General features: G+C 47.3%; 2 protein-coding genes across 4 annotated transcripts in view; both read left to right on the top strand.

Annotated features, from left to right (window-relative positions):
* Dctn5 (dynactin subunit 5) overlaps positions 1–15,900 on the top strand; it is a 30,204-nt gene extending 14,304 nt beyond the window's left edge. Inside the window, exons 6-7 of one of the 3 annotated variants that reach the window (XR_015450386.1) lie at positions 244–402; positions 13,780–15,900. Coding sequence is in view for 1 of the 3 variants with exons in the window: in XM_004855951.3 (XP_004856008.1) it covers positions 244–341 (98 nt within the window). In the remaining 2 variants the exon portion in view is untranslated. Of the gene's footprint in view, positions 1–243; positions 526–10,288; positions 10,379–13,779 lie in introns of those variants that run through there. The other 2 variants (XR_015450385.1, XM_004855951.3) reach the window with 2 other exon arrangements.
* A 180-nt stretch (positions 15,901–16,080) lies between these two features.
* On the top strand, positions 16,081–27,738 carry Plk1 (polo like kinase 1). The gene is made up of 10 exons (XM_004855953.4): positions 16,081–17,547; positions 18,259–18,427; positions 19,455–19,599; positions 20,097–20,190; positions 21,286–21,505; positions 25,275–25,430; positions 26,383–26,460; positions 26,652–26,806; positions 26,889–27,071; positions 27,242–27,738. Exons 1-10 carry the CDS (start codon positions 17,140–17,142, stop codon positions 27,446–27,448), a joined length of 1,815 nt encoding a protein of 604 aa, XP_004856010.1. The 5' UTR covers positions 16,081–17,139; the 3' UTR covers positions 27,449–27,738.
* The last annotated feature ends 29 nt before the right edge of the window (positions 27,739–27,767 follow it).

Raw genomic sequence — 27,767 nt, 5'->3', positions numbered from 1 at the left:
TCTGACTTTTACCTGGAATATGTTTCTTCATTTGGAGGACTGTAATATTTGTCCCCTTCCTGACCTTGTCACAAATTCATATCATCTGGAAGACATGATCAGTAGAATATTCTATCAGTACTGGAGATGGGAAACCGAGCAGTTAGATAAAACTAAAAGTAACGGTCTCTAGCAATTTGATCAGAAGTCAGAGCTGTGGGCCTCCTTGACTCCTTTTATGGACCTGGTCTCTTTTTCCCCCAGGACTCTTCTCAGGGGAGCTTCCAGAGTGTACTCAGGAGCTGATGATCGACGTCACCAAGAGCTACTACCAGAAGTTTTTGCCTCTGACACAAGTCTAGTGACTGCCTCCAGTCTTGGATTTGCTTGAGCTCTGAGATGAACTTGGGGACAAAGTGAATGGTCAGCATCACGTGTCTTTGCAACTTCCACCCTCTTTCCCTTTTTAATTTAGAGTTTTTCAGTCGTTGAAGGCTCTGAGCTTTTAAGAATTTATTAAGAGAACATTTGGAGGAGTTGTCTTCATGTGGTGTGCTTCTACCTTATCTATTAGCAGTCACACTGTACCATTATCTGTCCCCAGCATCCCAGCCCCCCCGGCCTGAAGGCTGGAGCCTGCCTGAAATGGGCCTGCAGAGCAACAGCCCTCACCCAGCAGGGAAGTCGGGGCTGGTGTGCTGGCTCTCAGCCATGCAGTACCCCACTGTTCACCCCTCCTGCAGAGAGCCCTCAGCCTGCCTGCTACTGCTGACGTGTTTGGCTGGTGGCCACAATTGCAGCAAATTGTATTTGCTCATAATTCTTGGGAAAATGGTTTATGGCTTCAGAGTCCAAATTCCTGTGGCTACTAAAACTGGAGGGAACGTGATTAGTGTTTCTCATCTTCCCAAAATGACCCTTGCTATCCTAAGGTGGTTAATAAGAGATTTTCTTTTTCTGTTTTTTTTTGAGACAGGGTCTCACTATGTAATTCAGGCTGGCCTTGAACCTGTGGCAATACTGCTCTCTCAGCCTCTCAAGTGCTGGGGTTACAGGCGTGCGCCACCATGCCCGGCTTCTCATGGTTTTTTAGGCCTTTGGTTTTCACTAAGAAGACAAGACCTTGGGCTGGGGATTTAGCTCAGTGGTTCTGCCACCTGCCTCACAAGCGCAAGGTCCTGAGTTCAATCCTTGGTACAAAAAAAAAAAAAGATAAGCCCTCAGCATCCCAATTTTTGTATATGTGAAGTTCCAGGTTGGAGTCTCCCCTGTGACTTGATCAATTAGCTTGTCACTCCTTGCCAAAGGTATTTGTCTTACATCACTGAAGGCGAAGTGTTCGTGAACACTAGCTCTCCAGTCTAGAACCATTCAGCCCATGCTGAGTTTGCCAAAATCCCACGGTGCATACATGCATGAGGGGCTCTTAACATTCTTTTGCAGGCACTGAGGCAAAAGAAGTGACTTTGCCAGGGTTTTTCTTACCGTTCTCTCTGGCTGACAGCACAGTTGGCTCCTCCTGGTTTTCTGACCTCTTGTTTAGAAGGAAGACTGAGAAGCCAGGGGCTGAGAAGATTGGCCTCCCTAGTGCTCTGATCTTCAGTGAGTGAGTAAGGCAGAGCAGGTTAGCCTTAAGGTTAGAACTTAGTGGGAGCCATCTTGACTTAACATCCAGGTGTGGGGTGTGCAGAAACAGCTGTGTGTAATCATTTGCACTCGTTTAGTTTAAAACTCCTCTCTGGTTTGTCATTTGTTACGTTTCGTGCATTAAAAGATTGACACATGGGACAAGTTGTTTGAAGGTGATCACTCTCCACTTCCAGTAATGGTTACTGTTATTGCTCAGGCACGTCACTGTGTGCCATGTGTAGTGCTGCAGGCTTTCTGTTAATTAGCTTGCTTCTTTCTTACACTAACTTTGTAAGGTGGATGTTATTCCCTTGTTAAAAATGAGAAAATACTCAAGACATTACATAGCTCGGTCCAGTTCACAGGGTGAAGAAATGGCTGATCTAGGAGCCCCACCATATCTATCTGGCTCCACAGCTTGTGTTCTTGGCTCTGTCCTGGAAAGATGAGACAGGCTCATCTTTTTTTTTTTTGGTACCGGGGATCGAACTCAGGACCTTGTGCTTGCAAGGTAGGAGGCGGCACCACTGAGCTAAAGACAGGTTTGTCTTTGGAGCACAGTTGCTGTATGTCCTGTCTCATACCAGCAATCTGATGGTCACAATTCATCTTGCTCATATACAGACATCTCCCCCAGGGCCTTTTTCCTTTTGTGCCACCAAAACTGTGGATCTTCAAGTCAGCATTTAGATGCTCTCTGGGCCAACCACAGACATCTTCCACAGCCTGTCTGACAGACCCAGCTTGTGCTTGAATGCTTCTGAAAGGAACCTTGCCACTTCTTGCAAGTTGACTGTATATTTTGCTGGTAAATAACTGAAATTAAAAAGAAGTTTGTTGGGCTGGGGATTTAGCTCAGTGGTTTTGCCGCCTGCTGTGCAAACGCAAAGACCTGAGTTCGATCCCCGGTACCAAAAAAAAAAAAGTTTGTTTTTGTCACCACCACCTCCCCTCCTGCCCAGTACTGGGGATTGAATCCAGGGCCTTTGCATTAAACTACATCCCCCAGCCCTCCCTCCCTCCCTTTCTCCCTCCCTCCCTCCCTCCCTCCATATCTAGCTATCTAACTATCTAGTTATCTAGTTTTTGACACAGGATCTTGCTGTGTAGTTCAGGTTGGCCTCAAATTCAGTATATAGGCTAGGCTGGCCTTGAACTCATGGAGATTCTGCTTCAGCCTCCTGAGTGCTGAGATTATAGGCGAGCGCCACTATGCCCAGCCACCAGCCCTTTTTAAATTTTTAATTTTGAGACAGGGTCTCACTAAATTGCCCAGGCTGGGCTTGAACCTGTGCATCATCCTGTCTCGGCCTGGGATTACAGGTTTGTATCACCACATCCAATGGGTTTTTTTAGCTTTTTGTTTTTGGTACCAGGGATTGAACTCAGGTCCTTCCACTTGCAAGGCGGGCGATGGAACCACTGAACTAAATCCCTGGCCCTTTTTTTAGCTTTTTAAAACAAACTTTTTTTTTGTTTTGGTTTGGTAGATGAACATAATTTTTACATCTTTAAGGAATTCAAGCACATAATTTCAAAAATCTAATCCAATAAGTAGAGAAGGGAGATACAGATGAAGTAGATTTTCCCAGACCAGAATCCTAGTTCCATGTTCTGTGTCCCAGAGGCAGCCTCGCTGAAGCTTTTCTTCAGTGTTGCAAGAGATAGGCTGTGCATGCACAAGTAGATCATCGATATACGCTAAATTCCTTTTTTTGGTACCAGAGTTGGAACGCGGGACCTTGTACTTGCGAGGCAGGCAGCAGAACCACTGAGCTAAATCCCCAGCCCTCCGAATTCTCTTTTTAGTCACACAGTTTTGGAGCACACTACATGTGCTGTTCTGTACCTTGCTTCTTTTACTTAATATGTCTTAGAGTTGGTTCCATATTTGCACTGATAGGTGATAAAAGCAGCAATTGCTAACATTTGTAGAGTGTTTACCATATATCAGGTACTTGTGAGTTCTTTACATTTATTAATGTCTTCAGTCCTCACAGTTAACCATAAGATACAGTTATTATCCTCAAGGAGCAGAGGTTACATAAGCTGGCAGATGTGTACCACTGAAGTGACAGTGAATCCAGGCATTCTGGCTCTCAAGCCTATTCTTTTAACCACTGTGCTGGAATCTCTTTATGTTGTGACACCTTTACTTTTCCAAAATTGTGTATCTGGCCAGGAAGCTTAAGAAAGTAAGTATTTTGCTTCCTCAGGTAGGCAAGGAAAAGGAGGTAGGGAACGGATATTGGGTGAGCCATCCAACAATGTCTGCCACAGCCAGAAGGGCTGGTGTCCCCTCTAGGATGTCTATTTGCAGTGTGCCTTGTCTTGTAGCTCCAGTTGTGGCCCGATGATTATAAATGGCAGCAAGTTTCCTAGGAGATTGTACTTCTTGCAGTCGTTAAATGGTGGCTGGTATATATCAATGGTGGACACCTGGATATAACTTGGAACCATATGGCTGGTACTCTGTAGAGGAATGTGCAAATTGGATTAAACAAAAATCCAGTTAGAATGATGTGTGGCAGTGACAGAAGTGCAGCCTGAAGCAGTGGTGTAGGCGGGTGGGGGAGTGGATATTAGTGACTCTGGGCAAGTGACTTAGTCCTGTGCCGTAGTATACTAAACTGTACAATGGGAATAGCAGTAGCACTTCAGAAAGTCGAATCGGACTAAATGAGGTTCTGGGTAAACATTAAGTAAGGACAGTTCTTGGCACTTAGCACTCTGCAAGTGATAATTTATTATTGCAGGGACAGCTATATCAAAAGATGTATACTCCATTGGGGTTTTTGTGTCTTTTTTACCTTCACATTAGTAAAAAGACAGACTAAGGTACTATAATAAAAAGATCATGAAAATGCAGTGCCCTGGACAAGACAGTGGTTTGTTCCTCCCTTACCCAATAGTGAAGGTATAGGCAAGTGGGACAAGGCTAGTTCCCCGGTTCCTACTCTCTTGTTACATGGCCACATTTAGTTACAAGACAGTCTGTAAATTTAGACTCTAGTTGGCAGCTAAAGTGCAGAAGGAGGGTCTGAGAATACAAAGGAGCAAGAACGGACATTGGGAGACAACACGCAAACCTAAGTTGACCCACACATTGGCTTCCTTTTCTCCTGCTGCACTTGGGAATGTGACAGCTAATAGCTCTAGACTCATGTTGTTCTACCTTGGTTAGCTTTTCTTTCTTTTTTTCTTTTTTCTTTTTTTTTAATTTTTTTTTAATCTTTTTTTTTTTTTAATAAATTTTATCCCTTTCCCTCCCCAGCCCCTCCCCTCCCTATATACAAAAGCTTTGTTTCCATTTTCCCTTCTATTTTCTTTTTTTTTTTCCTATTATTAAGTTTACTGTACATTTTCGGTATAAAATACAGTTACATTCATCGTTGGGATCTTGTACCGTTACATGAGTATCTTGGTTCTTATTTATTTTCACCTTTTTTCTTATCCCTTCCTTCCTTTCTCCCTCCCTCCTCCCTTGTTCCCCTTCCCATTTGAATACTTTCTTCCCATTTCCCAACATCCATTATACATTTCAGTCCTTATTTCCACTTTCAGTTTCTCACACCAGAGAAACAATGCAGTATTTAAACATGTGTGTCTGATTTATCTCACTTAAGAGTATGATCTCAAGGTCCATCCATTTAGCTATAAATGTCTGAAGCTCATCCTTCCTTATGGCAGAGTAGTACTCCATTGTATAAAAAACCCACATCTTCTTTATCCACTCATCAGTTGATAGGCATTTGGGCTGTTTCCATACCTTGGTAACTTTTCTCATGGCTGAGACAAAATACCCAACACCCAAAGTTAAAGGAGGAAAGGATTATTTAGTTCATATTTTGTAGAGGTCCATAGTTGGCTGACTCCAAAGCAGGGTGGCACAGCAGAGGAGCATCGCAGAGGAGAAACAGTTCTTGGTAGGCAGAAGGCAGCAAAGAAACAGCCTGCCCTCCATTTTATCCCTCCCAGGCTACCTGCCTTTCAGGCTGGGGCACCCTTAATCCTACCCAGAACTATACCAAACCAGCCAGTGGACTGGTTTAGTAACCACACACCCTTAATCCCAGCATCACACGCCCTAGATCCAGCTATCTCTGAAAATCCCCACCTATGACTGCACGAGGCTTTGGGGGACACCTAGATAGAAGCCATAAAAGTAACCCTAAAAGAAGAGTTTCTTCCTTGCCAGTTTTAGTTTGGAAAATCCCAAAGAAAATACTTAGTGACTTGTGGTAAGTCCCAGACCTCTTGGATCAATCATGTGACCAGTGGCATTTGGCCCTGTGACTAACCCAATCTGGGTTATGACCATTTCTCTAATAGTTTGTCACCAAACCAATGTAATTACTGAATCAAAAACAGTATGTACTACAAACAGTAAACTAGTCTATTATGTATTGTTTTGAAAGTGTGTTAACACTAGCCAGGCGTGGTGGCACATATAATCCCAGCACTCGGGAGGCTGAGGCAGGAGGATTGCCTCAAGTTTGAGGCCAGCCTGGGCTACATAGTGAGTTCAAGACCAGCCTGGACTGCATAGTGAGACCCTGTCTCAAAAAACAAAACAAAACAAAAGTTTCTTAGCAGTCATGATGTGTAGCCTAGGAATTCCGAGCTGGACTCTGTCTCCATGGCAGCTCTCCCCAGGGACAGTCTGTCACCTGACAATTATTTTTATAAAAAGTAAGTTTCTTTGTTCTTGAAAAAGGCAGGTGGAAAAGACCTTGACTGGATTCTCTCCAGTTGGCTTAGGGCTGAAGATTTATTGACTCACATAGCTGTGAAGGCTATGGCTAGATGGGGCTTCGGCCTGGATCCCAGGACTCAAAACGGTGTCCAAGGGGATCAGTCTCTGTCTGGCTCTCTCCTCTGCTTTCTTGTGAGTTGGCTTCATTTTCAGGCTTCATAGTGTAACCCATAGCCCCAGTTACTGGTGGAAAGCACTCCCCGTTGCTGAGAGATCCCCAGATTTGGTTCGCACTGTTCCAGACCAGATACATATCTAGGCTCAAGTGACCATTGTAGCCAGAAAGGTAAAGTGTACTAATGGACTCTGCTGGCCATGTGGCACATGGATGAGAGTAGGTGCCTGGTGGTTGTCGTAGGAGGTGATGTTACAGGAGAGAGGATGAGTGGGCCTAGGCAGGAAGAGTCATCAGGGGTCCTATTCAAGCCTCTTCTCTTTCCCCAGATGCCTTCTCTTTCCTTTCCTGCATTTACTCCTTGCCTGTTACTGTTTGTCTTGGGAGGGGTACTTGGACCTGAACTAAGGGGCAGGGGAGAATGGTTCTTGGCCCACATCGGGTTTTAAAACGCCATTGCAGGATAGCCCCTGTCTGGAGCTGCTTCCTCGTGGCCCCTGTAGTGCCCTAGGTAGAAGTCTGCCTGTGTTCTTGTCTCATTCCACGCTAGCTTCCCAGGGATAGGTGTGCACCTGTGGGTTATCCAGCCCATATGGAATGCGGTGATCACCTGCATGTGAGCTCCCCCCACACCCAAACCCACTCCTGCCCAAGACACATCTTGTATTGCAGGATCCCTGGGGCAGGGAGTAAGTGTGAATGGCTGATTTCTGACTGTGTGCTGACTGATTCTGTGTTACATGGCTGCACAGAGCCCTTGTGGCTGGCTGGGATAATGGTGGCTTCTGATTAGTCACTTCTGCACCAACCAATTCACTTAGGACCTGGGGCCCCAGTTCCTTCCTTAGTCACACGTTGATCTGGGCAGTGGCTAACTGAGTCAGACAAACACTACTCAGAAGTTTCTCAGAGAGGCCTTTCTAAGTATCCTGCTCTCCCTGATGAGAGCTCAGAGGGTGTTTCCTAGCCATATTTTGCCTGCCCTTAGCCATTCTCTTGGACAAATTGGCATGTAGCCCACCTGGATGGTTGCTGTGGGGAATCAGATCCAGTAGGCTGATGGCTTGGGATAGCTTCTGAGGAGCTACAAGGCCCTTGAAATGCTTCTGACAGTGTTGGGACAATGTGTCCAAAGGCCTGATTATTTCAAACTGGTTTCAGCAAAATGTTCTGCCAATTTGGCCAAGTTCCCTAAGTCTGTGGTCACTGAAACACTTCTGGAACCCTCAGCAGTGACACTGTGCTTTTTGTAACACATGTGCTTGCTGCCTTTTAGTGGTAGGAAGTGGGGCCTTGACCACACTGCATAGAGAAGAGAGGGATCATCACTCTTTTAGTCACTTAACAAATACTTACTGAGCCACTACTGAGTGCCAGGCACTGGGCTTCTGTTTCATTGGAGGAGCTCCAGTCTTTGCTTTCACCTTGGACGTTGCCTCTTGGCTTCCAGCACAGACCCTTCAGCCTTTCAGCACAGACCCTTTGGCTCCTGTCATGGACTCGCAGGGGACACCACAGTGAGCATCAGGCCTTTGACTGGATCTTTCCAATCCCCTCTATGTACAGACCTTTTGCATTCTTCCACACCCCACTCTGTGAGTGGCTGTAAGCAGATCTAGAGCTGGCAGAGTAGTGAGCAGCAGAGAAAGAGCCTCTCCAAAGTTTGGTGTCCTGACACTGGAATATAGCGATGAGGAGAAGAAGGAGGGAAGTTGGTCCCCGGGACCCAGGAAGGATCTGAAGCGAGAATTGAAGTCCATGGGGGAGAGCGAAGAGAGAGACTAAAACAGAAATGAGGTAGCAGGCCGCCCTTTGTCCTGGAGTCTAGACTCGGCATGGGAAGGGCAGGCAGAACCTGAGTGGCAGGCACTGCTTTTGGTCCTGTGGGATACAGGGAGAATAAGATGGAGCCAGGCCCTGCCATAGGGATTTTACAGCTGAGTGGGGGAGAACACCAAGGAAGCAAACTAGAGTTCTCTGATGGAGGCCCAGGGACTCATTGTGGGGGCAGTTGTAGTGGTAAAGAGTGGGCACTGGAGGCAGGCAGGTCAGATCCCATGGTGCCATTTTCTAGCCTCATTATCTCCCCTTTGGAACCTCAGATCTCTCATCCATAAACCAGGGGAGGTGGATAGGGTTGTTTGAGGATTTAAGTGCATTCATACTTATATGAAGCATGATGGCTGGCTCAAATAAGCACTCAACAGATGGTAGCTGTAACTACTGTCGTTAGGAAATAACTACACTGTCTTGGTCAATGGCTTTATCACTGAGGCACAGTACTTGGCACCTACAACTTAAATGAGGAAAGGTTTATTTTGGCTCACATGTTCAAAAGTTTCAGTGGTGTGGTCGGCAGGCTCAAATGTAGAAACAGCATGGTGGAAGGGTCTGATGGAAGAAAGTCCTGGTGACCTTCATGCCGACCAGGAAGCATTGGGTAGAGGGAGGAGCAGGGGAGGAAGACATACCCTTCCAGGTCACCCCTAGTGACCCACCCCCTGTGACTGGCGCTGACTGGGCCCCGCCTCCTCACTTTCGGATGAATCCACCCATGAGTACAGCACTCTCATGATCCAGCCACCCTCCAAAAGCCCTGCCTCTGAGCGCGTGAGCATTTTGGCAGACAGTCCAGATCCAAATCACAGCACACACCTTGAGTGAAACCCCTGTAGTATAAGGCACAGTGTTCTTACACATATTTTAAATTGAAAATAAGGTTAAGTAACATCTTTTGCCTTTATAATCAGTCCTCCGCTAAGAGATCAAGAAAAGAAATTGTGCTTCCTTGTTTTGCATCTCTGGAGTACCAGATACTTAGAAAATATTTAATCCTCCCAACTGTCAAAAAAGTAGAGATTTTCACATCCCATTTTACAGAGGTGGAAACTGATAAAGAGGTTAAGTAAATTTGCCTAACACCACACAGCTAATAAATAGCTTAGCTGGCATTAGAGCCAACTCTTATTTGGCTGCAAAGTCCATGTTTTTTGCTGCTCTTCCAATATTTTGAGCTCCAAAGCAGTTGGCTCTGAGCCCTGTACTTTCTGCCCTGCTAGTTGATTTGTTGTTCTCCTGAATTTCCCACTGGCGCGTTGACCTACCTGCTTTCATTATGATTTCTGCCTCAAACCTTGAAGTGAGTGAGAGGAGTTGGCACAGGACAACTTGCTTCTCCAAAGACAGTAAACGAACTTTTCTAAATCCATGTGGCATTAGGCAAATGGATCATGCAGATGAAAATCATCCAAGAAGAGATACAGAAACGAAATCCACACCGCTGGCTGTCAGACCCTGGGTCTAAACATTATCCCATGGTTTTTCTTGGCTCTACCAACTTGCTTCTTCTGCTGCATCATTTCTGCCTTGGATGTCTGGGTACATTCCTTCTGATTTTCCATGGGAGCAGCAAAAACCTGAAGAAGCAATAGGCCAGAGGACTGAGGAAAATAAAGATATAGGAGAGGCCCAGAAACTGAAAGGCCCATCAAAGACTCTTAAGATCTTTGGGAACTGATGAAGGCTCTTTTTATTTTTGTAACAACAATTGACATAACCATGTGCCTTGTCCTGTTTGAAGTGTTGCCCTGTGGAATCTGCCCAAGAACCTTCAGTAAGCACTTTACCTCCTAGATGACGTCCTAGAAGATGGGCACTATTATTACTTTCATTTTATAGATACAGAAGTTGAGTCACGGAGAGGTTGAGTAACTTGCCCAAGGTCACACAGGTCTGGAAGGAAAGCGTTGGCATTGAAACCCAGGGTTCTTTGGTCCATGAGCTTAACAGATTGTATTGCTTTTTGGTAGGGACAAGTGAGTGGGCGAGCAAGCTACTGAACAGTGAGCCTGGAATTAAGAGCCTTGGCCAGACAGACACTGACAGCACTGGGAGGCAGCATGCAGGTGTGTGCACTTGGAGTCAGCAAAGTTGGGTCGATATTCCAGGTCCACCACCTCCTGGCCACCTAACTTTGGGGAAGTAACCTAATCCAGAAATGCTTGTTTCTTCATCTACAAAGTGAGAATAATTCTTTCTCCTGGAGTGGCTATAAAGATTGAATGAGAGCATCTTTGCAGAGCTCTTAGTCTGTGCCTGGCACAGAGCAAGACTCAGAAGTGTTCACTGTTGGTGCCATCATTAGCATGCTATAATTGCAACATATAAAGTTGAAACTGATAGGCCAGCTTGGGCACACTAGCGAGACTCCTAGACTCGCCTCAAAAATTAAAATTAAAGAATTGAAACTACATGTTCACAAGAACAAAAAGGGAATGTGAAAACTGCTGTTGAAGGACTAGAAGGAATTAGGGATCTTTCCATGAATGCTTCAGCATTTCTTAGTAAATGTTTCTAAATGGCATAAATAGAAATACATGTAGCAGGTGCTCAACAGATCTATGAAGGTGTGAATGAAAAATAATCCAGCTTGTTTTTATTGGTTAATCCCATTGCTTAAAAAATCATGTCTTATGTAGATAATCCCTGGTTGATCTTTATTAGAAGAGGCCTGTGCAGAAAGAGATAACACTGCAGGCTTGTAACCAGTAACACTGCAGCACGAACCCTATAAATGTTGAACTTAGCGCTAGAGATTTGAGTAAATTTACAATGAGAAAAAAAGGGACTTAAACAAAACTGTATTTTATGACTATTGGATATAGAAATTGATAAAATTGACTTAAAATGTTATTTGCTTATAACTTCATCGATGCTAGAGGGATCATCTCAATTACAAAAAAAAAAAAAACTCCAAAAGAATTAAACAGTGTTGATGAAATCTAGGATCTTTGCTTTTTGCCATATGCAGGTGGTTTGGAATTTAAATTCATTGTGCATGGGAATCAGGACAAGTCTCTCCCTCTCTCTCTCTTTTTTTTTTCCTGAGTCAGGGTCTCACTAGTCCAAGCTGCCCTTGAACTCATGGAGATCCTCCTGCCTCAGCTTCCTGAGTGCTGGGGTCACAGATGTACACTGCCATGCCCAGCAAGTCTCTGTAACTGATGATACTTGTTATGATTTGTGCCTGCTGGAGTCTCTGGAAAGATGTACCACATGAAAAGAGAGGCAAACTCTGGCTGGAAGTACACATTTAGAATCTGAAAAAGAGGTTATGTTGCTGATGAGCCCTTGTTGAAATCAAACTGCTGACCCGTCAATGGTGCTAATTTTCTAGTCTGATATTTTTGAGTGGGCCAATTTGGAACTCTCTGAGACTGACAGGATGAAGATGAAGCCTTGCTTGTCACTTGGACTTGCCCACAGCTGTCTGCCTTTGCAGAATGGCTTTGCTGCAGCCCAAGAAAAGCACTGGTTGTCTAGAATCCCAGAGTCACAGATCCTAATTGCCTGGCCCTGACCCCAGGCTGAAACCCATTACTGTGTGCTGTGAGCATGCGGTACCAGCCACTCAGCTGCTTCCAGTTAGCAGACCCTGGCCTGAGGAGCAAGACCCAGGCTGGGACTTGGAGGGCAGGGACCCCTTTGTGGCTCTCAACCATAAAAGCACCCTGGATGCTGGCGGGACCTTCTGGCTCACATAGATGCTCACGGGAAAGGGCTTATTCTTTGGTGGAACCTCCTAAAATCAAGCTGCCACCAGCTCTTTATCCGTAATACAGAGGCTAATTGCATCCCTTACTCGTGACCCCTGCCAAAAGCTGCCAGTTGAGGGAGGACACACCACCAGGACCGTGACCCCCTCCCTCCCGCCCTGCTTTAGACAGATGAGACTCTGGACCCTCTCTGGTGGTGTCCCTTGCTGCTGATTTGTCATATGCAGTGTTCTGGGTTAGTTGCACTTTGCAGTCATAGCCTAACAAGCTGACTCGCCCTTACTTTGTTTTCTCCCAGTACACACATGTAGTAAGATGAGGTGTTGAATTAGAATGTATCTGTCCCAGAAGGGGATTGGTCTCTTGTAGGCTGCTCACTGGCTAAATAATCAGGACAAAAGGGGTAGAAGCATATGGAAGCCTGTTTTGAAATTTTTGAAAACTCAGGATTTTGTCCTTTATTAGTTTGCTAGGGATGCCATAACAAAATACTATGAACTGAGTTGCTTAAATAATAGAAACTAATTTTCTCCTAACCTCTCTGCAGGTTAGACGTCCAAGAGTAGGGCTGGGGACTTTGCTCAGCGGCTCTGTGCCTGCCTCGTAAGTGCAAAGCCCTGAGTTTGATCCCTGGTACTGAGAAAAAAAAAGAAAAAAAAAGTCCAAGAGCAAGGTGTTGACCAGTTTGGCCTCTGCTGAGTCCTCTGTCCTTCCTTGGCTTGCAGACAGCTGCCTTCCTGCCTTGCATTCACATGTCCCTCTGTGTGTCCATGTCCTAATCTCTCTTTTTTAAAAAATAAGGACCAGTCATACTGAGTTAGGGTCCTTGCCATTTTAACTTAGTTACCTCTTTAACCTATCTCCAGTAAACACATAAAGCCAGTCATAGTCATATTCTGAGGTACCAGTGTTCTGCCCTTCAACGTAAAAATTTTAGATGGACACAGTTGAGCCTGTTACACATTACCAGTTCTGGAATGCATCTTTCTGGGTAAAGTGTATACAAATGTTTACCTGCAAAAAAAGCTTTTGTACACTTGCACATAACCCAAATGATAGGCCTAAGAGATCACTGAAAAATGTAAAGTTAGGGTTACTGAATGGGCACACTGATTCTGTAACATTGCAGAAAAATTAAAGCCTGGCCTTGGAGAAACTTGTTTTTTTGAGACAGGGTCTCGCTATGTAGCCCAGGCTGGCCTCAAACTTTTGGTGATTCTCCTGGCTCAGCCTCTCCAGTCCTGGAATCACAGGCATGTGGCACCACACTTGGCCCCAAGCTTTTGTTCTTAAGACCTCTTCCTGGAAAAGTTGCCCTGGTTTTTTTTGGTACCAGGTATCGAACTCAGGACCTTGTGCCCGTGAGGCAGGTGGTGGAACCACTGAGCTAAATCCCTGGCCCAGGTTGCCCTGCTCTTGAGGGAAACCTTAGAGGCTGCTTTTCCACATGTTGTGAGTGCTTTGAGTTCAGACTTCTGACAACCGAACCAGCCGGGCCTTCTCCAGCACTTTCCATAGAGAACACCTTTAAATTTCATTCATACTTGTGAGATGGGTAAACTGCAGTCATGAACAAGTGAGACCATTTGAAATTCACTCCATCTTTAGTCCCCCGGAAAGCAAGGACTCCAGGAACTTTTCAGATGGGACTGGAAACCCTAGGGGCACTGGAGGCCATTGTCAGCTTGTTCTGCCTAATAGGTATCCTGTTTGGGGCACACTAACATTGTCAGTTCTGTTTCCAGGAGCACTGCCTATGCCCTCTGGGATTGCGCTTCTGTACTTGGCCCTGACCGTGTGTGACGTCTCAGCCCTGGAAGGCTTTAAGGTCAGCTTCCACTTTCCTGGCCAGTGTTTGTGGTGCCTGAATTGGGACCTCAGGTCAGGTAAAGTGGTTCTTACAGAAACTTGAGGAACCTGGCTAAGATAGACTTTTATTATTCATGGGATTGATTTTAACTGGCTATAAATCAAGGCCTGAGGTCCATAGGCAAGCTGGTCTCTTTTTTAAAGGTATCCTTCTTGCAGGAATCCTACTGATAGTAATTTTACTGAAAGGCACTTCAGCCAAGAGGCAGGCTGTTCAAAACGGAGAAAATAAAACAGGCCTGAGATTGTTTTCCATAGAAAGACCTGTCTGCAGGCTCAGCCCTTAGCTAGATCTGGGAGCTTGGATGTCAGGAAGCTTCTCACCATCCCCCAAGTCACAAGAGTGGCACAGTATCCCTGGGCTGTTTGTGCAAACACCGTGGTTTATGCTGCACACCTGCTTTTGCTTTGGGAGTCTGGAGTTGTACTGTGTCAGGGAGGGGATGATGTGATGGATTGATTTTTTTGTCTCCCTCTAATGAGCTTCCCTGGTACACAGTATTTCCCCCGGGGTGTCACAGTTCATTGCTGAGGAGCTTTTGGTCCTGTGTGACTCACTATGAGGGCACTCTGGAAAGTGTGCACCTGTTTCCTCTGGACTTTGCCCCATGCACCTTGTTTCTCTGCTGGTTTTGCTTCACAGCCCTTTGTGGTAATAAATCACAGCTATGAGCATAATACAGGTCAGGCCCTGTACCTCTCCCAGGGAAGCATCTACTTGGGAGGAGGTATTTGGGACCCAACATGGGGCACTAGGTCAACTTCTGAGGTTGGTGGCATCTTCTTAGTCTGGGTGCTGTATTATACAGGCTGTGTTCATTTTGTGAAAATTTACTGAGCTGTGTAATTAAGATAGGAACATTTTCTCTATAACTATACAAAATTTCAATTAAAAGTTCAAGTAAAGAACCACACACACTATGGGGATTAAAAATAACCCTTCAATTTATTTATTTATTTTTTGGTATCAGGGATCGAACTTGGGACCTTGCGCTTGCAAGGCAGGCACAGGAATCACTGAGCTAAATCCCCGGAAAAAACCTTCAATTGAAAAAAAAACCCCAAAGCTTTTAATTCAGTACTTAGTAATGTCCCTTTGTACCAGGCATTTTGCTTTGACCCTGGGACATGGGCCGAAAAGCTAGCATCATTCTCATCCTTGTCTTGCGTCGTAGCTGGGAAGCAGGTGAGAGTTTTACAGTATGATTGGCTTTTGCTCTATCAAGGACTTCACAGGGCAAGTGGGAACTCAGAGGAAGAGCTTCCAGTTTGGGTGCTTTGCCATTCTGAGGTTGGTGCTGCAGTGTCCACAGAAGCCAGACAGGCACGTGGGCAGAGGAGTAGGGGAAGGATGGCCAACGGAAAGAGAGTGCGGGCCTGGAGGTGCTAGATCTTCTGTTTTTTTTTTTTTTTTCAGAAAAAACTACAAATTGGAATTTTTATGGGTGTTTTTTGTTTTTGCTGCCACTGAGCTAAATCCCCTGCCCAGTGTTCTCTTTTTAAATGCTGTAAGTGCAAAGTTTAGAAAGTGAGCGGTCAAACAGAACACCCCTGCAGGACAAGTTTGGCCATGGCCTGGCAGTTTGCTAGGCGTCCTTCCTCGCCTCTGATCAAGAAATCAGTGTTCACTACTTAGGCACCTACCGAGATAGAGCAGGGAGCAAGCCCAGCTAGGTTTTTGCCTGCGGCGGCGCTGGGGTGGGGTCCTGGCGCTTCTCAGACTCCAGTGTGTGGGAATCACCTGGGCAGTCTTGTTTAAAGACGAATTCTTTTCTCAGGTTTTTTTTTTCCTTTTTCCCTTTCTTTCCCCCTCCCATCTCCCCAGTGCCCATTCCCATTTGAACTTTTTCTTCCTATTTCACGTTATTTATTGTGGTCCTTAGTTTCTCATACCAGAGAAACTTCGATATTTACACATGTGTGTCCTATTTATTTCACTTAAAAATATGGTCTCAATGTGCATCCATTTAGCTATAAATGTCTCTGGTTTATCCTTCTTTATGGCTGAGTAGTACTCCATTGTATAAAAAATCCACATCTTCTTTATCCCATCACCAGTTGATGGGCACTTGGGCTGTTTCCAAGCTTTAGCTATTATAAACTGTGCCGCTATGAACATGGGTGTGCATATAACACTATGATGTTAATGATGATGTTAATTCTTTGGGGAAGATACCCAGCAGGGGAATAGCTGGGTCAAATGAGACCTCCAGTCCTAGTTCTTTGAGGTATCTCCATACTGATTTCCAGTGGTTGCACCAGTCTGCAGTCCCACCAATAGTGGAGCAGGGTTCCTTTCTCCCCACAGTCCCGCCAGCATTTGTTATTGGTTGATTTCTGCATGATAGCCATTCTCTCTGGGGTGAGGTGGAATCTCAGCGTTGTGTTAACTTGCATCTCTTGAATGACCAATGATGCTGAACATTTTTTCAAGTATTTATTTGTAAAGGCGAATCTGACCCGGCAAGGCTGGGGTAGATAGGGCCTTTGCCTTTCTAACAAGCTCCAGGTGATGGAGATGCCTCTGGTCTCTGGGTCAGAAGCAGCTATGATTTCAGAGTGAGGAGCTGGAAGACTCGCCGTGAAGGTGCATTTGCCTGACAAGCATCCCAGTTGGGGGGGGGTTGGGTTTTTTTGTTTTTTCCAGGCAGGCGCGGCGCCGCTGAGCTAAATCCCGGCCCAGCACCGCGCTTTTGCTTAGGTTTCAGTTCGGGTGGTTTGGCAGACAGCCGATTACAGCGGAGGCAGGCGGTCTCCTAAACTTACCTATCTGTTGGCGCTGCCAGCTCCCTAGGCTTAGCATTTATATTCTAGAAGGCAAAGTGGGTGGAGGAAGGCGTTAGGAAGGCTTCCAGGAGGGGCGCGTGTGAACTGCGTGCGGGAGCTTTTCCGGCCGCTGCACACGGGGCGCCCCGGACAAATTACCGCTCCCTCGGACTGGGTTAAGGCTCCCCCACGCCGGGTAGGGTTTCCCAGGATATCCCACGGGCCTACTGTCCGCACATCGTGGGCAGTCAAGTTTTCTGCTGAGCCGGGTGAGAGTTTAAAGGCTGCGGCCAGCGGGGCACTCCCATAGTGCCGCGCGGCGGGCGGGTTTGGATTTTAAATCCCTGCGGCCAATCAGTGGCGCGCAGGCATTTGTAACGTTCCCAGCGCCGCGTTTGAATTCGGGGAGGAGCGGAGCAGTGCAAAGCTCAGCACCGACCCTGCGTGGCCTGTGGAGCAACGCTGGGAACATGAGTGCGGCGGCGGCAGCGGGGAAACTGGCGCGGGCACCGGCTGACCCGGGAAAGGCCGGAGTCCCTGGAGTTGCGGCTCCCGGAGCCCCAGCGGCTGCCCCGCCGGCGAAGGAGATACCGGAGGTCCTAGTGGACCCACGCAGCCGGCGGCGCTATGTGCGGGGCCGCTTTTTGGGCAAAGGCGGCTTTGCCAAGTGCTTCGAGATCTCGGACGCAGACACTAAAGAAGTATTCGCCGGCAAGATTGTGCCTAAGTCTCTGCTGCTCAAGCCGCACCAGAAGGAGAAGATGTCCATGGAGATCTCCATTCACCGCAGTCTCGCCCACCAGCACGTCGTAGGCTTCCACGGTTTTTTCGAAGACAACGACTTCGTATTCGTGGTCTTAGAGCTCTGCCGCCGGCGGGTAAGTGTCGCTGCTGGGGGCCTGGAGGTGCCTGGGTGCCCCTTTGGAGCGCCCGGACCCGGAGCTATGGGAGGGAGTTCCCCGAAGGGGGCGCCTGGGACTTGGAGGTGCTGAAAGTGGTGCGGGGAGCCGCTAGCTAGGATGGGAAAGGCCTCTGGTGAGAAGTGCGTGGCGCCCCGAGCTGCTAGGGAAGTGGGTTCCGGGTAAGTGCAACCGGAGGGTGGGGAAGCTGCTAGGGAAGGCGGATCCAGGACGCGAGGTGTGTGTGCTGGGGGTGGGGCGGGGGGCGGTGGACGCTAGAGCCCTGGAGTGGCTAAAGGAGGAGTCCCCGGGAGCGGGGCGGGGGGGGGGTGCGAACTCAAAGAGTTTCCGGAGTAGGGTGGGTCAGGGCGTGGTTGGTGGGACCCGACCTCGGAGCTTCCGGGGAAGAAGGATCTGGACGGGGATCTGCTGGGGGGAAGCACGGGGAGGGGAGACTGGGTACTTGGAGCTGCGAGAGAGGGCCCCTAGGTAATGGAGGGAGCCAGCAGGAGAGGTGTGTGGTGAGCGATTGTGACCGGTGTTCAGGCAGGGTCCTGAAGAAGGAATTGGTGGGGGAGGCGCTGTCAAGACTCCTTCATCCCAGGGGCCTGTTTCTAGCTCTGGGCTGCCTTCATCCAGTAACCGTCTCCTTGGGCCTCATACTGCCCCCACTTTGCCCTCCTCTCCTAGTCACTCCTGGAGCTACACAAGAGGAGGAAAGCCCTGACGGAGCCTGAGGCCCGCTATTACCTGCGGCAGATCGTCCTGGGTTGCCAGTACCTGCACCGAAACCGGGTTATCCACAGGGACCTCAAGCTGGGCAACCTCTTTCTGAACGAGGATCTGGAGGTGAAAATAGGTGAGATGCTGGGCCTGCAGGGGTGCTCTCATCACAGTTCCAGAGGTGGGAATGAGGAAGAAAGGAAACCAGAAGGGTAGGGAGGGAGGGAGAGGATAGGGGAAAGTCTAGACTGTTTCCTTTTAGAACTCTCTTTAGTGCTGGGGATGTAGCTCAGTGGTTCCGCTGCTTGCCTTGCAAGCACAAGGATCCGAGTTTGATCCCTGGTACCAATTAAAAAAAAAACCTTAATGTAGAAGTCTCTTTAGTCCAGAAAATTAAAGCAAGAGCCTACAAGCCAGTATCTATCTATCTTTGTCTCTCTCTCTCTCTCTTTCCTTCCTTTTTTTTTGGGTACCGGGGATCGAACTCAGGATATTGAGCTTGCAAGGCAGCCGCAATGCCACTGAGCTAAATCCCAGCCCAGTATCTCTCCTTCAGATGCATTAGTCTTGTTACCAAAACAGTGTTTTTAAAAAGAATTTGAATTAGTTGGGGGGTGGGGTCAGGAATGCTAGGCAAGCACTCTACCATGGAGCTATACCTCCAGCCAGTTTTCATGTTTTTAAAAGTTGGAAGACTTGACATAGCAATTTGCATTTGGAGCTTCTTTAACAATGTAGAACTTGAACAACACGGGCAGCGTTCTCTTGAGGCATCTCCTTGCTGAGCTGAAAAGCAGCGGTCGCCTTTAGACTCCCCTCTGATTTGCCATGGCACCCACTATCACTTTTGCAAACTTGCTAAGTAGCAGTCTTGAAGTTGATTTGCTTGATCCCCAAGACATTTGAGGTTGGCTTGCCCTGTCAGTTCTCTTTTGGAAGCATAGCCCTGCTTTCCACAGGGAGGGGTGAGGAAGGTCAGAGGGAGACCCATTCCCGGGGCCAGGCAGCAGGAGGATTCTGGGCAAACCTTGCTGCACACATGGAGCAGGGACTGTGGGAGCAAATGACACTGGTGCTTGAAGGTCAAGCTTGAGCTAGCTCTCTGCACTAATAGATGGTGGAGGCTGGCATTTGAGCATCCCCTCTTCCTCCCTCTGTCCCAGGGGATTTTGGACTGGCAACCAAAGTGGAGTATGACGGAGAACGGAAGAAGACCCTGTGTGGGACTCCTAATTACATAGCTCCCGAGGTGCTGAGCAAGAAAGGGCACAGTTTTGAGGTGGACGTGTGGTCCATTGGCTGCATCATGTAAGTTGGGAGTTATCTCACAACCTTTGTGGCCGCAGAGGGGCCTTTTTGAGACATCTCACCTGACCAACCTTATATTGCGGCTCTTTCTGCCTCATGGAAAGTCTGTCCTAGAGGAACTGTTGTCCCCAAACAAAGCCTAACTTCCATATTATTCCTTGTCACTTGGGTGTATCTTGTAGGATCCTGCAGCAGGGGCTGTGGGTCTAGAGAAGGGGGCAGAGGCCTCTGCGGCCTTTGCACAGAGTCCTTGATCACTGAAGGCTAGAGCCATTCCCTGGCCCACTGAAATCCAGGTTTCCTCACCTGCATTTACCTGAGAGTTCATCCCAGGCCGGAGTTCAGGGGCTGCTAAGCATACTTGGAGATTGTCCTCCGGGGCCTGCGAGTTACTGCTTGTCCAAAGGATGTCTGTTCCCCCTTTTGTCCCCCAGGCAATTCTTCCTGCTCTGGGTTTTCCCTGGGACCCTTGAGCCAAATTCTACCTTTGCTTACAGGTATACCCTGCTAGTGGGCAAACCACCTTTTGAGACCTCCTGCCTAAAAGAGACCTACCTCCGCATCAAGAAGAATGAGTACAGTATCCCCAAGGTGACTAATAGCCCTTTACATTTAAATTATTTCATTTTACTATTCCCCAAAAGCTGTATCCTGAACACAGATAGATCAGCCTCAGCCCTAGGGATAGATAAGAGCTTTAAGAGTCTGTCTGAAATTGCCTACAGAACTCGATGCATATATATATGTAAGCTTTCTAGAGGGAGAGCGTTTGTAGATTCAGAGTGCCTCGAATACAGTGGGTGCTTGCAGAATTGTGAACTGATGTGAAACCAAGGGCTTCCCAGTGACAAACAGCGTTCATTGGGGTTCATTTTTATAATCACGGGCCTAAATGCATCTAAAGGAGCAGCCTCTTTATATAGAAGCCTGGCACACATCCACTTTCCAGTTTGGTGTCCTTGACTCATATGAAGCCCAGAGCCACATCTCTGCAAGGACATTTGGAGGAAATACGTCACAAAGGGTCATTTCACTGTCAGCATGGAATGGCTCAAGCCAGCTGGGTTGGGTGGGTGTGATTACTGTATGTGTTCTCAGACATGGCCTCGGTTTTCTCATCCATACCTGAAGGATGATAGAGATCTCTGCTCTTAGATAGTTTTGTGAGGGCCAATGAGTTAATATACAGGAAGTACTTAGAATACTTTCTGGCACATAGTAAGTGCAGAGTTAATGCGAGGTGGTTACAATGCCTCTGGCCTGTACTAGGTGCTGTCCCAGTGAATCTTCCTAGTGGCACTCCATGCTGTGGTGTGTCCTCATTTTATAGATGCAGAGACAAAGGCCCTAGAAAGCCTGGCTTATGTTTCATGGCTGGCGTTAAGGGGCAGAGCTGGGATTTAAACACAGCCGAGGGTCTCAAGGCCTATGTTCTCAAGTGATCCTTTAGCAGTGAGAAAGTAAGTGTGCAAATTCAGGGGAAAAGATAATCCTAAGTTAATCTGCCATCTCAAGAGGAAGGCCAAATGATCATTGTCACAACTTAGGCAGGTAAAACCAGTTGTGGAGAACCAGGCATTCTTATACCCATGACGTGTTTGAGCCTGGGAAGCTGCAGGCCCTTTGTGGCAGTGCTGTACTCGGGCTCCCTGCCACATCCTGCTTAAGGTTTTCCCTCTGCTGCAGCACATCAACCCCGTGGCAGCCTCCCTTATCCAGAAGATGCTTCAGACGGACCCCACTGCCCGCCCAACCATTCACGAGCTACTCCACGATGAGTTCTTCACTTCTGGCTACATCCCAGCTCGCCTCCCCATCACCTGCCTCACCATTCCCCCAAGGTTTTCCATAGCCCCCAGCAGCCTGGACCCCAGCAGCCGCAAGCCTCTCACGGTCCTCAATAAAGGTAAAATGGTCTCCAGCCCACAGGGCCCAGGCTGGAGGGGGGTGCGTGCGAGGCTCACTCCCTGGCCTCCAGAGCGTGCTGTAGAGTAGGACGGTTCTCTGTCCTTGAATCCCTGTCCCTGCCCTCTTCTGACCCTGGGCCATGTCAGGAAAGACAGATTTTACCATAGCTGGATCGGCCCATTGGGTCTAAGAAGAAAGTAGAATGCCAAACCTGAGAAAGTGATCTAAATGTCATTCTTGAGTGGTTCATTCAGAGAGTAGGAAACTGCCTCGCAAGGGCAAGGTCTTGAGTTGGTCCCAGTACCAAAAAAAAAAAAAAAATAGAGTAGGAAAAATTTCATGGTACACATAGAACATACCAAGGGTGATCAAAGGATATTGTGACTATTAAAAATTTTATTGAAGTACAAGACACATTGTCATTTATCCCCCTCAAATAATCCCTCTCTGCTTTGAACACAGTGACTACTCGTTCTTGGCTATGTGTCTTTTGCTCTAGTAAGTTTTTTTTTTGGTACCAGCAATGGAACTCGGGTTCTTACGCTTGCACAGCAGGTGATGAAACCACTGAGCTAAATCCCCAGCCCTCTAATAAGTTTTTTAATTTAAACTTTTTTTTTTGGGTACCAGAGATTGAACTTGTGACCTTGCCCTTGCGAGGCAGGTGGTGGAACCACTGAGCTAAATCCCCAGCCCTAAACATTGTATTTTTGATCACCCCTTATAATGCAGTGTCTCCCTCAAATGCCCACAAACAGTTACCAAGATTTTACACATTTGCTTCATTTGCTCTGTGTTGTTCTTCGAAATGTAAGACCAGCACTCCGTCGTTTTGCCCTCATTCACTTCAGTACACATCTCTTTGAAAAGATGAACATTTTCTTCTTAAACCACTTGCTACTGCTTAGGTTTCTAGTTCTCTTCAGAGGACAGAACTAGCAAATACATATTTGTATGGAAACCTTATGTTTATATTTCTGATTCACACTGTTCTTATTATTTTATTGTAGTGTTAGTCCAAGCTTATGAAAATGTGGAATAGACAGATGCTGCTGAGCTACATCCCTGGCCCTTGTCATTCATTCTTAATCTTGTCCTTTATTCTCAATACTTCAGTGTGTATTTCCTAAAAGCAAAGATTCTTTTACATAAGCACAGTACATGGCAAACACATTATCAGGTTCAGGACATTTAACATTGATCCAGTATTGTCTTATAGCATTCTTTTCTCCCACTGTATAGTTTCTGCTTTTCTTTAAGTGTCCCATTCAGGCATAATATTAACAAAGTTTTACTTCTTTGATTTTATACTTATAAAAATATCCCCCATCCACCAACCAGGCTTGCCTTGACCTTGTGATCCTCCTGCTTTAGTCTCCTCTAAGTGCTGGGATTGCAGATGTATGCCACCATGCCTGGCTTTATATTTCTTTTCTCTTAAATTGAAAATTTTGTTTCCTTACATTAAATATATTTAAATTTTTTCAACATATACAACCTAGTTGCTGTTACTAAATGACGTTTTACTTTCTTTGTCCTTAATATATATATATGTGTGTATATATATATGTATATATATATATATATATATATTTTTTTTTTTGTACCAGGAATCGAATTCAGGACTTTGCACTTGCGAGGCAGGCAGCAGAACCACTGAGCTAAATCCCCGGCCCCTTAAAATATATTTTTATAGGATAGTTGTAAAGGATATAGTTTTAAAGTTTAAAGGATATAGTGTTTTTTGTTTTTTGGCGGTGGGAGGGGGTGGTACCAGGTATGGAACTTAGGGCCTCGAGCTTGCTAGGCAGGCACTGTGCCACTGAGCTACATCTCTGGCCCAGGATATATTTTTTTTAATGTAGTTTGAAATTATTTTTCTGTGTGGATATACCACCAATTTAGTATACAACTTAAGTTCATTTGTTTCAATTAATCAATTTTTAGGCTTCACTTGTTTACTTGAGGTCTTTGTTATGGAATAATTGTAGGCTTATACAGACAAGTTGGAAACAAAATAGAGCAAAGAGTTCCCATACCCCTTTCGTGGATCTTCAGCCAATGATCTTCAGCATCTTGCTTAACCGTAGTAGAACAGTTATCAAAACTAAGGAACACTCAGACGAACCCCAGCCTGTATCTGAACCTAGCAGTGTTTGCCATTAGTGCCCCTTGTTTTGTGTCCAGATCTGATTCCACACCCCACGTGGCATTTAGTGAATAGAACTCCATAGCCTCCAGCCTGTGATAGTCAGTGCCTTAGTCTTTGCTGTCTGTCATGACCTGGATGCTTTAAAGACCACTGGTGAGTTACTTTCTAGAATGTCCTTCAGTTTGGATTTGGTGCTTCCTGAAGTTGTGCATCTTTGGCTGGAATAAGTCAGTAATGATGTTCTCAGTGTATCACATCAGGGCCATGTTTGTTTTTATGGCTGATGTTGAACTTGATCACTTGGTTACAGTGCCGTCTTAAACAGATTTCTCTATTGGAAAGCTACCATTTCCCCTGTGTAGTTGGTAGATGTCTTGAAGGGAATTACTTTGAGACTGTTCTGTTTCTTAAACTGTTGCCCTCTAACTTTAGTACCAGTGGGTAGATGTTAGTTACAGCGATTATTACTGTGCTTTTTTTCTTTTTTCTCCTTTTTTTGTGGTGCTGAGGATCAAACCCAAGGCCTCCTGCCTGCTTATTCTATGGTATGAAATGTGATGGTCATTTTTCTTCTTTCTCCACTCCGACCTTTTAGTAATTGGAATTCTTTAATGAAGAGCTATCTCTTCTCTCCCATTCATTTATTTTGGCTAATCATGTCAGTAATAGACTCATGGATATCATTTTATTCTTTGGGCTATAATACCATTATTTCAAGGATTGCTTTCTTTTTTTCTTTTGGATTTAATTTTAAATTAATAGATTTTTTAAAAATATTTGTTGTAGAAAATTTTAAGCTTACCCAAAGGTAGAGCAAACTGTATTACACATCCTCACATGTTCTTCTTCCATTTTCAGTGGTTGTTGAATTTGGTCAGACTTGTTTTTATGTACTTTACCCCCTTTCCTTTTTTGCTGAAGTTTTAAATGAACTCTCAAATAACTTATTATTTCACATTTAGCTTTTGTCATTAACATAGGTTTTTTTGGTTAAATTGAAAACTTAAGAAAATTTCCATATTACATAGGACAATTACCACATGTTGCTAGGGGGAAAATTAAATAATTAAGCAAAAAGAAAATAAAAGTCATCCATTCTTCTATCACCCAAATACAATACATGTTAAAATTTCAGTGTACTTCTGTTTGGATTATTTGGTTATATGTAAGTATTATAAAGTCGATTTTAGGGTGGGAAAATCTCTACTTTCCTTTAAGGCCTACTGAATGCATCCTGCTGGCGGACTGTAGTTTACTTGCCTTCTCGTTTTCCTGCATGCTGAAAATGCTTTTAATTCTTTGCTTGGAGCAGGGTAGCTCTGAGCTGCTGACGCCTTCAAGCTGCCTGCCTGAGTGACCAGTGTTGTCCTTCGAGGCCTTGCTGTGGGTCAGAGGCCTGAGCATCTGAAGCTCTAGCCTCACGGTGAGCACCGCATGTCTGTCACATGAGCAGGGCAGCTGCTGCATTAATACCCTGGCACCGGCTCAGTTTCCCTAAAGCAATGATAACTAAAAGCGCTTTTCCTGAGAAGAGTGCCACCTGTGGCAGGGCATCCTGTGCCCCTTCTCAGTCCCCCATTTTTGTGCCTAGCTGATGACCATGTCACCTTTCTAGGCATGGAGAACCCTCTGCCTGAGCGTCCCCGGGAAAAAGAAGAACCAGTGGTTCGGGAGACCAGTGAGGCTGTCGAGTGCCAGCTTAGTGACATGCTGCAGCAGCTGCACAGTGTCAATGCCTCCAAGCCTGCAGAGCGGGGCCTGGTGAGACAGGGTGAGTACTGCAGGGCTGGGGGCATCTGGAGAAGGCGAACAGAGTGGTTACTGACCCAGGCCCTTTCCCATCACGCCTCTGCTTCCCCATTTCCGTAGATGAGAATCCAGCTGAGTCAGCCCGACACCATGTGCCTCCGTGGTGTGGCTCCAGCCTGTCCCTCTCTTGCTGCTCAATGAGTACTTCACCTTCTGGCACCCTGGCAGGCTACCTCTGTATATCTGCATGGTACACCCTTTCTGCTCAGTGAATTCCTGTCACTTCCTTGAGACCCAGCCCGCCTTCTGCTCTGGCCCCCTGGGAATGCACTTCCCCGGACACCTGCCTGGCTTGCACTTGGCCCTTTCAAGTGCCTGTTCCAGCGTCACCTCCATGGGTGCTCCATGGCACCCTCCGCTGGCACTTCCCACCCCCTTGCCTGCTTTGTAGTTAGTTCTCTGTAATACTTCTCACTCAACGTGGTCCACATTTTCTTTCTTTGCTTAGTTTATTTGAAATAATGGTTTTGTTGCAGGCACTGAACATGACATTTGGACGTGTCTGAATTCTCTGTTTACTCACAGTTTCTTAATCCTCCAAACTGGAAAACTAGTTAATCCAATCCTTACTGTGATAGAAGGAACTCAGAGGTTTTGAGCATACTTAATTTGATTAGTCTCTGTTCCTACAGTTGGACTACAAGCTCCGTGAAGGCTGGGGTTTTGTCCCCACTGTACCTCTGACAGAGCCTGGAAGGAGTGAAGGGAATTTAGTGTGCTGTGCTGTAACTTTCTGCTTCGGTGTCGGCTGATGCCTGTTGGCTTATTGGGGACTGAGGCCCTGCTGTACTTCCTGTGCGGCCCAGGCCTTCTGACAGCCCCTGCAGTGCCCAGCAAGCTTCCCTGGTGTGGCCCATTTGAGCGGGCCATAGGGGAAAAGCTGGGCCTGACGCCAGTTTTTGTTTCTGTGGCAGAGGAGGCTGAGGATCCTGCCTGCATTCCCATCTTCTGGGTCAGCAAGTGGGTGGACTACTCGGACAAGTACGGCCTAGGTAGGGAGGGGCCTTCCCGAGGCGGGGGATGCTCGGGGTGGCCACGGGACTGCCCCTTAGTCGCTACGGGATCCCGCCCTTTGTGGCTCCTGGGTCCTGTTCTCGACATACTCTTAGCCCCACGGGGGTCCCCCTCTTCTAACCCCCAGTGCACCACTTCTCCTTTCCGAGTCTCCCTCCTTGCCTCTTAGGGTATCAGCTTTGTGACAACAGCGTGGGGGTGCTCTTCAACGACTCCACACGCCTCATCCTCTACAACGACGGGGACAGCCTGCAGTACATAGAGCGGGATGGTGCCGAGTCCTACCTCGCCGTGAGTTCCCACCCCAACTCCTTGATGAAGAAGGTGAGTACCGCCACCAGGTGGGCTGCCGCTGCGGGCGGACCCGACAGGCTCTGAGCCCGGAACCCTCCCCGTGCCCTCCCAGATCACCCTCCTCAAATATTTCCGCAACTACATGAGCGAGCACTTGCTGAAGGCGGGCGCCAACATCACACCCCGGGAAGGCGATGAGCTGGCCCGGCTGCCCTACCTGCGCACCTGGTTCCGCACGCGCAGCGCCATCGTCCTGCACCTCAGCAACGGCACTGTGCAGATCAACTTCTTCCAGGTGCCTGGGCGGCTCAGGGCCGGGCCGGGCTCGGAGGTGCAGCCTGTCCTTGGCGGCAGGCCTGGGGGGAAGTGAGGTGGGCGGCCCCCCTCCACCTATCAGGCTTTCCTCCTCCCCGGGAGTCCCACAGGCGGAGCAGCCAGGACCTTCAGTGCCCCCTTCCCTCCCAGGACCACACCAAGCTCATCCTGTGCCCACTGATGGCAGCCGTGACCTACATCGATGAGAAGCGGGACTTTCGCACGTACCGCCTGAGCCTCCTGGAGGAGTACGGCTGCTGCAGGGAGCTGGCCAGCCGGCTGCGCTACGCCCGCACCATGGTGGACAAGCTGTTGAGCTCGCGCTCGGCCTGCAACCGTCTCAAGGCCTCTTCCTAGCCTCCTTCCCTCCCTGTGGACTGCTGCCCCTCTTCACCAGCACCAGGCCTGCACTGGTGGGCCCTGAGGCCTGCTGTTGCCGTGTGCTGCCCCCCGGCCCTGGGGCTGGGCAGGGAGCCGTGTCAGCTTGCGGTGGGGCTGCTAAGTTATTTTTGTACATGTTCGGGTGTGGGTTCTGCAGCCTCTGCCCCTTCCCTTCAGCCCACCGCATGAATTGTACAGAGCATTTCTGTTGACTCCAGGACAGTCCTTTCCTTAGCTTTATGCACATTAAACATATGTGAATCTTCTTTTTCTTCTTGTGTCCCCGAGGGTGCTG

The sequence above is a fragment of the Heterocephalus glaber genome, unplaced genomic scaffold (genome assembly GCF_053883595.1).
Source record: "Heterocephalus glaber isolate CG9 unplaced genomic scaffold, H.glaber_assembly_v1.0 deba00000943, whole genome shotgun sequence".
Lineage (NCBI taxonomy): Eukaryota > Metazoa > Chordata > Mammalia > Rodentia > Bathyergidae > Heterocephalus > Heterocephalus glaber.
Note: the sequence above shows the minus strand (reverse complement) of the source record. Positions and strands in the feature narration are given on the sequence as shown.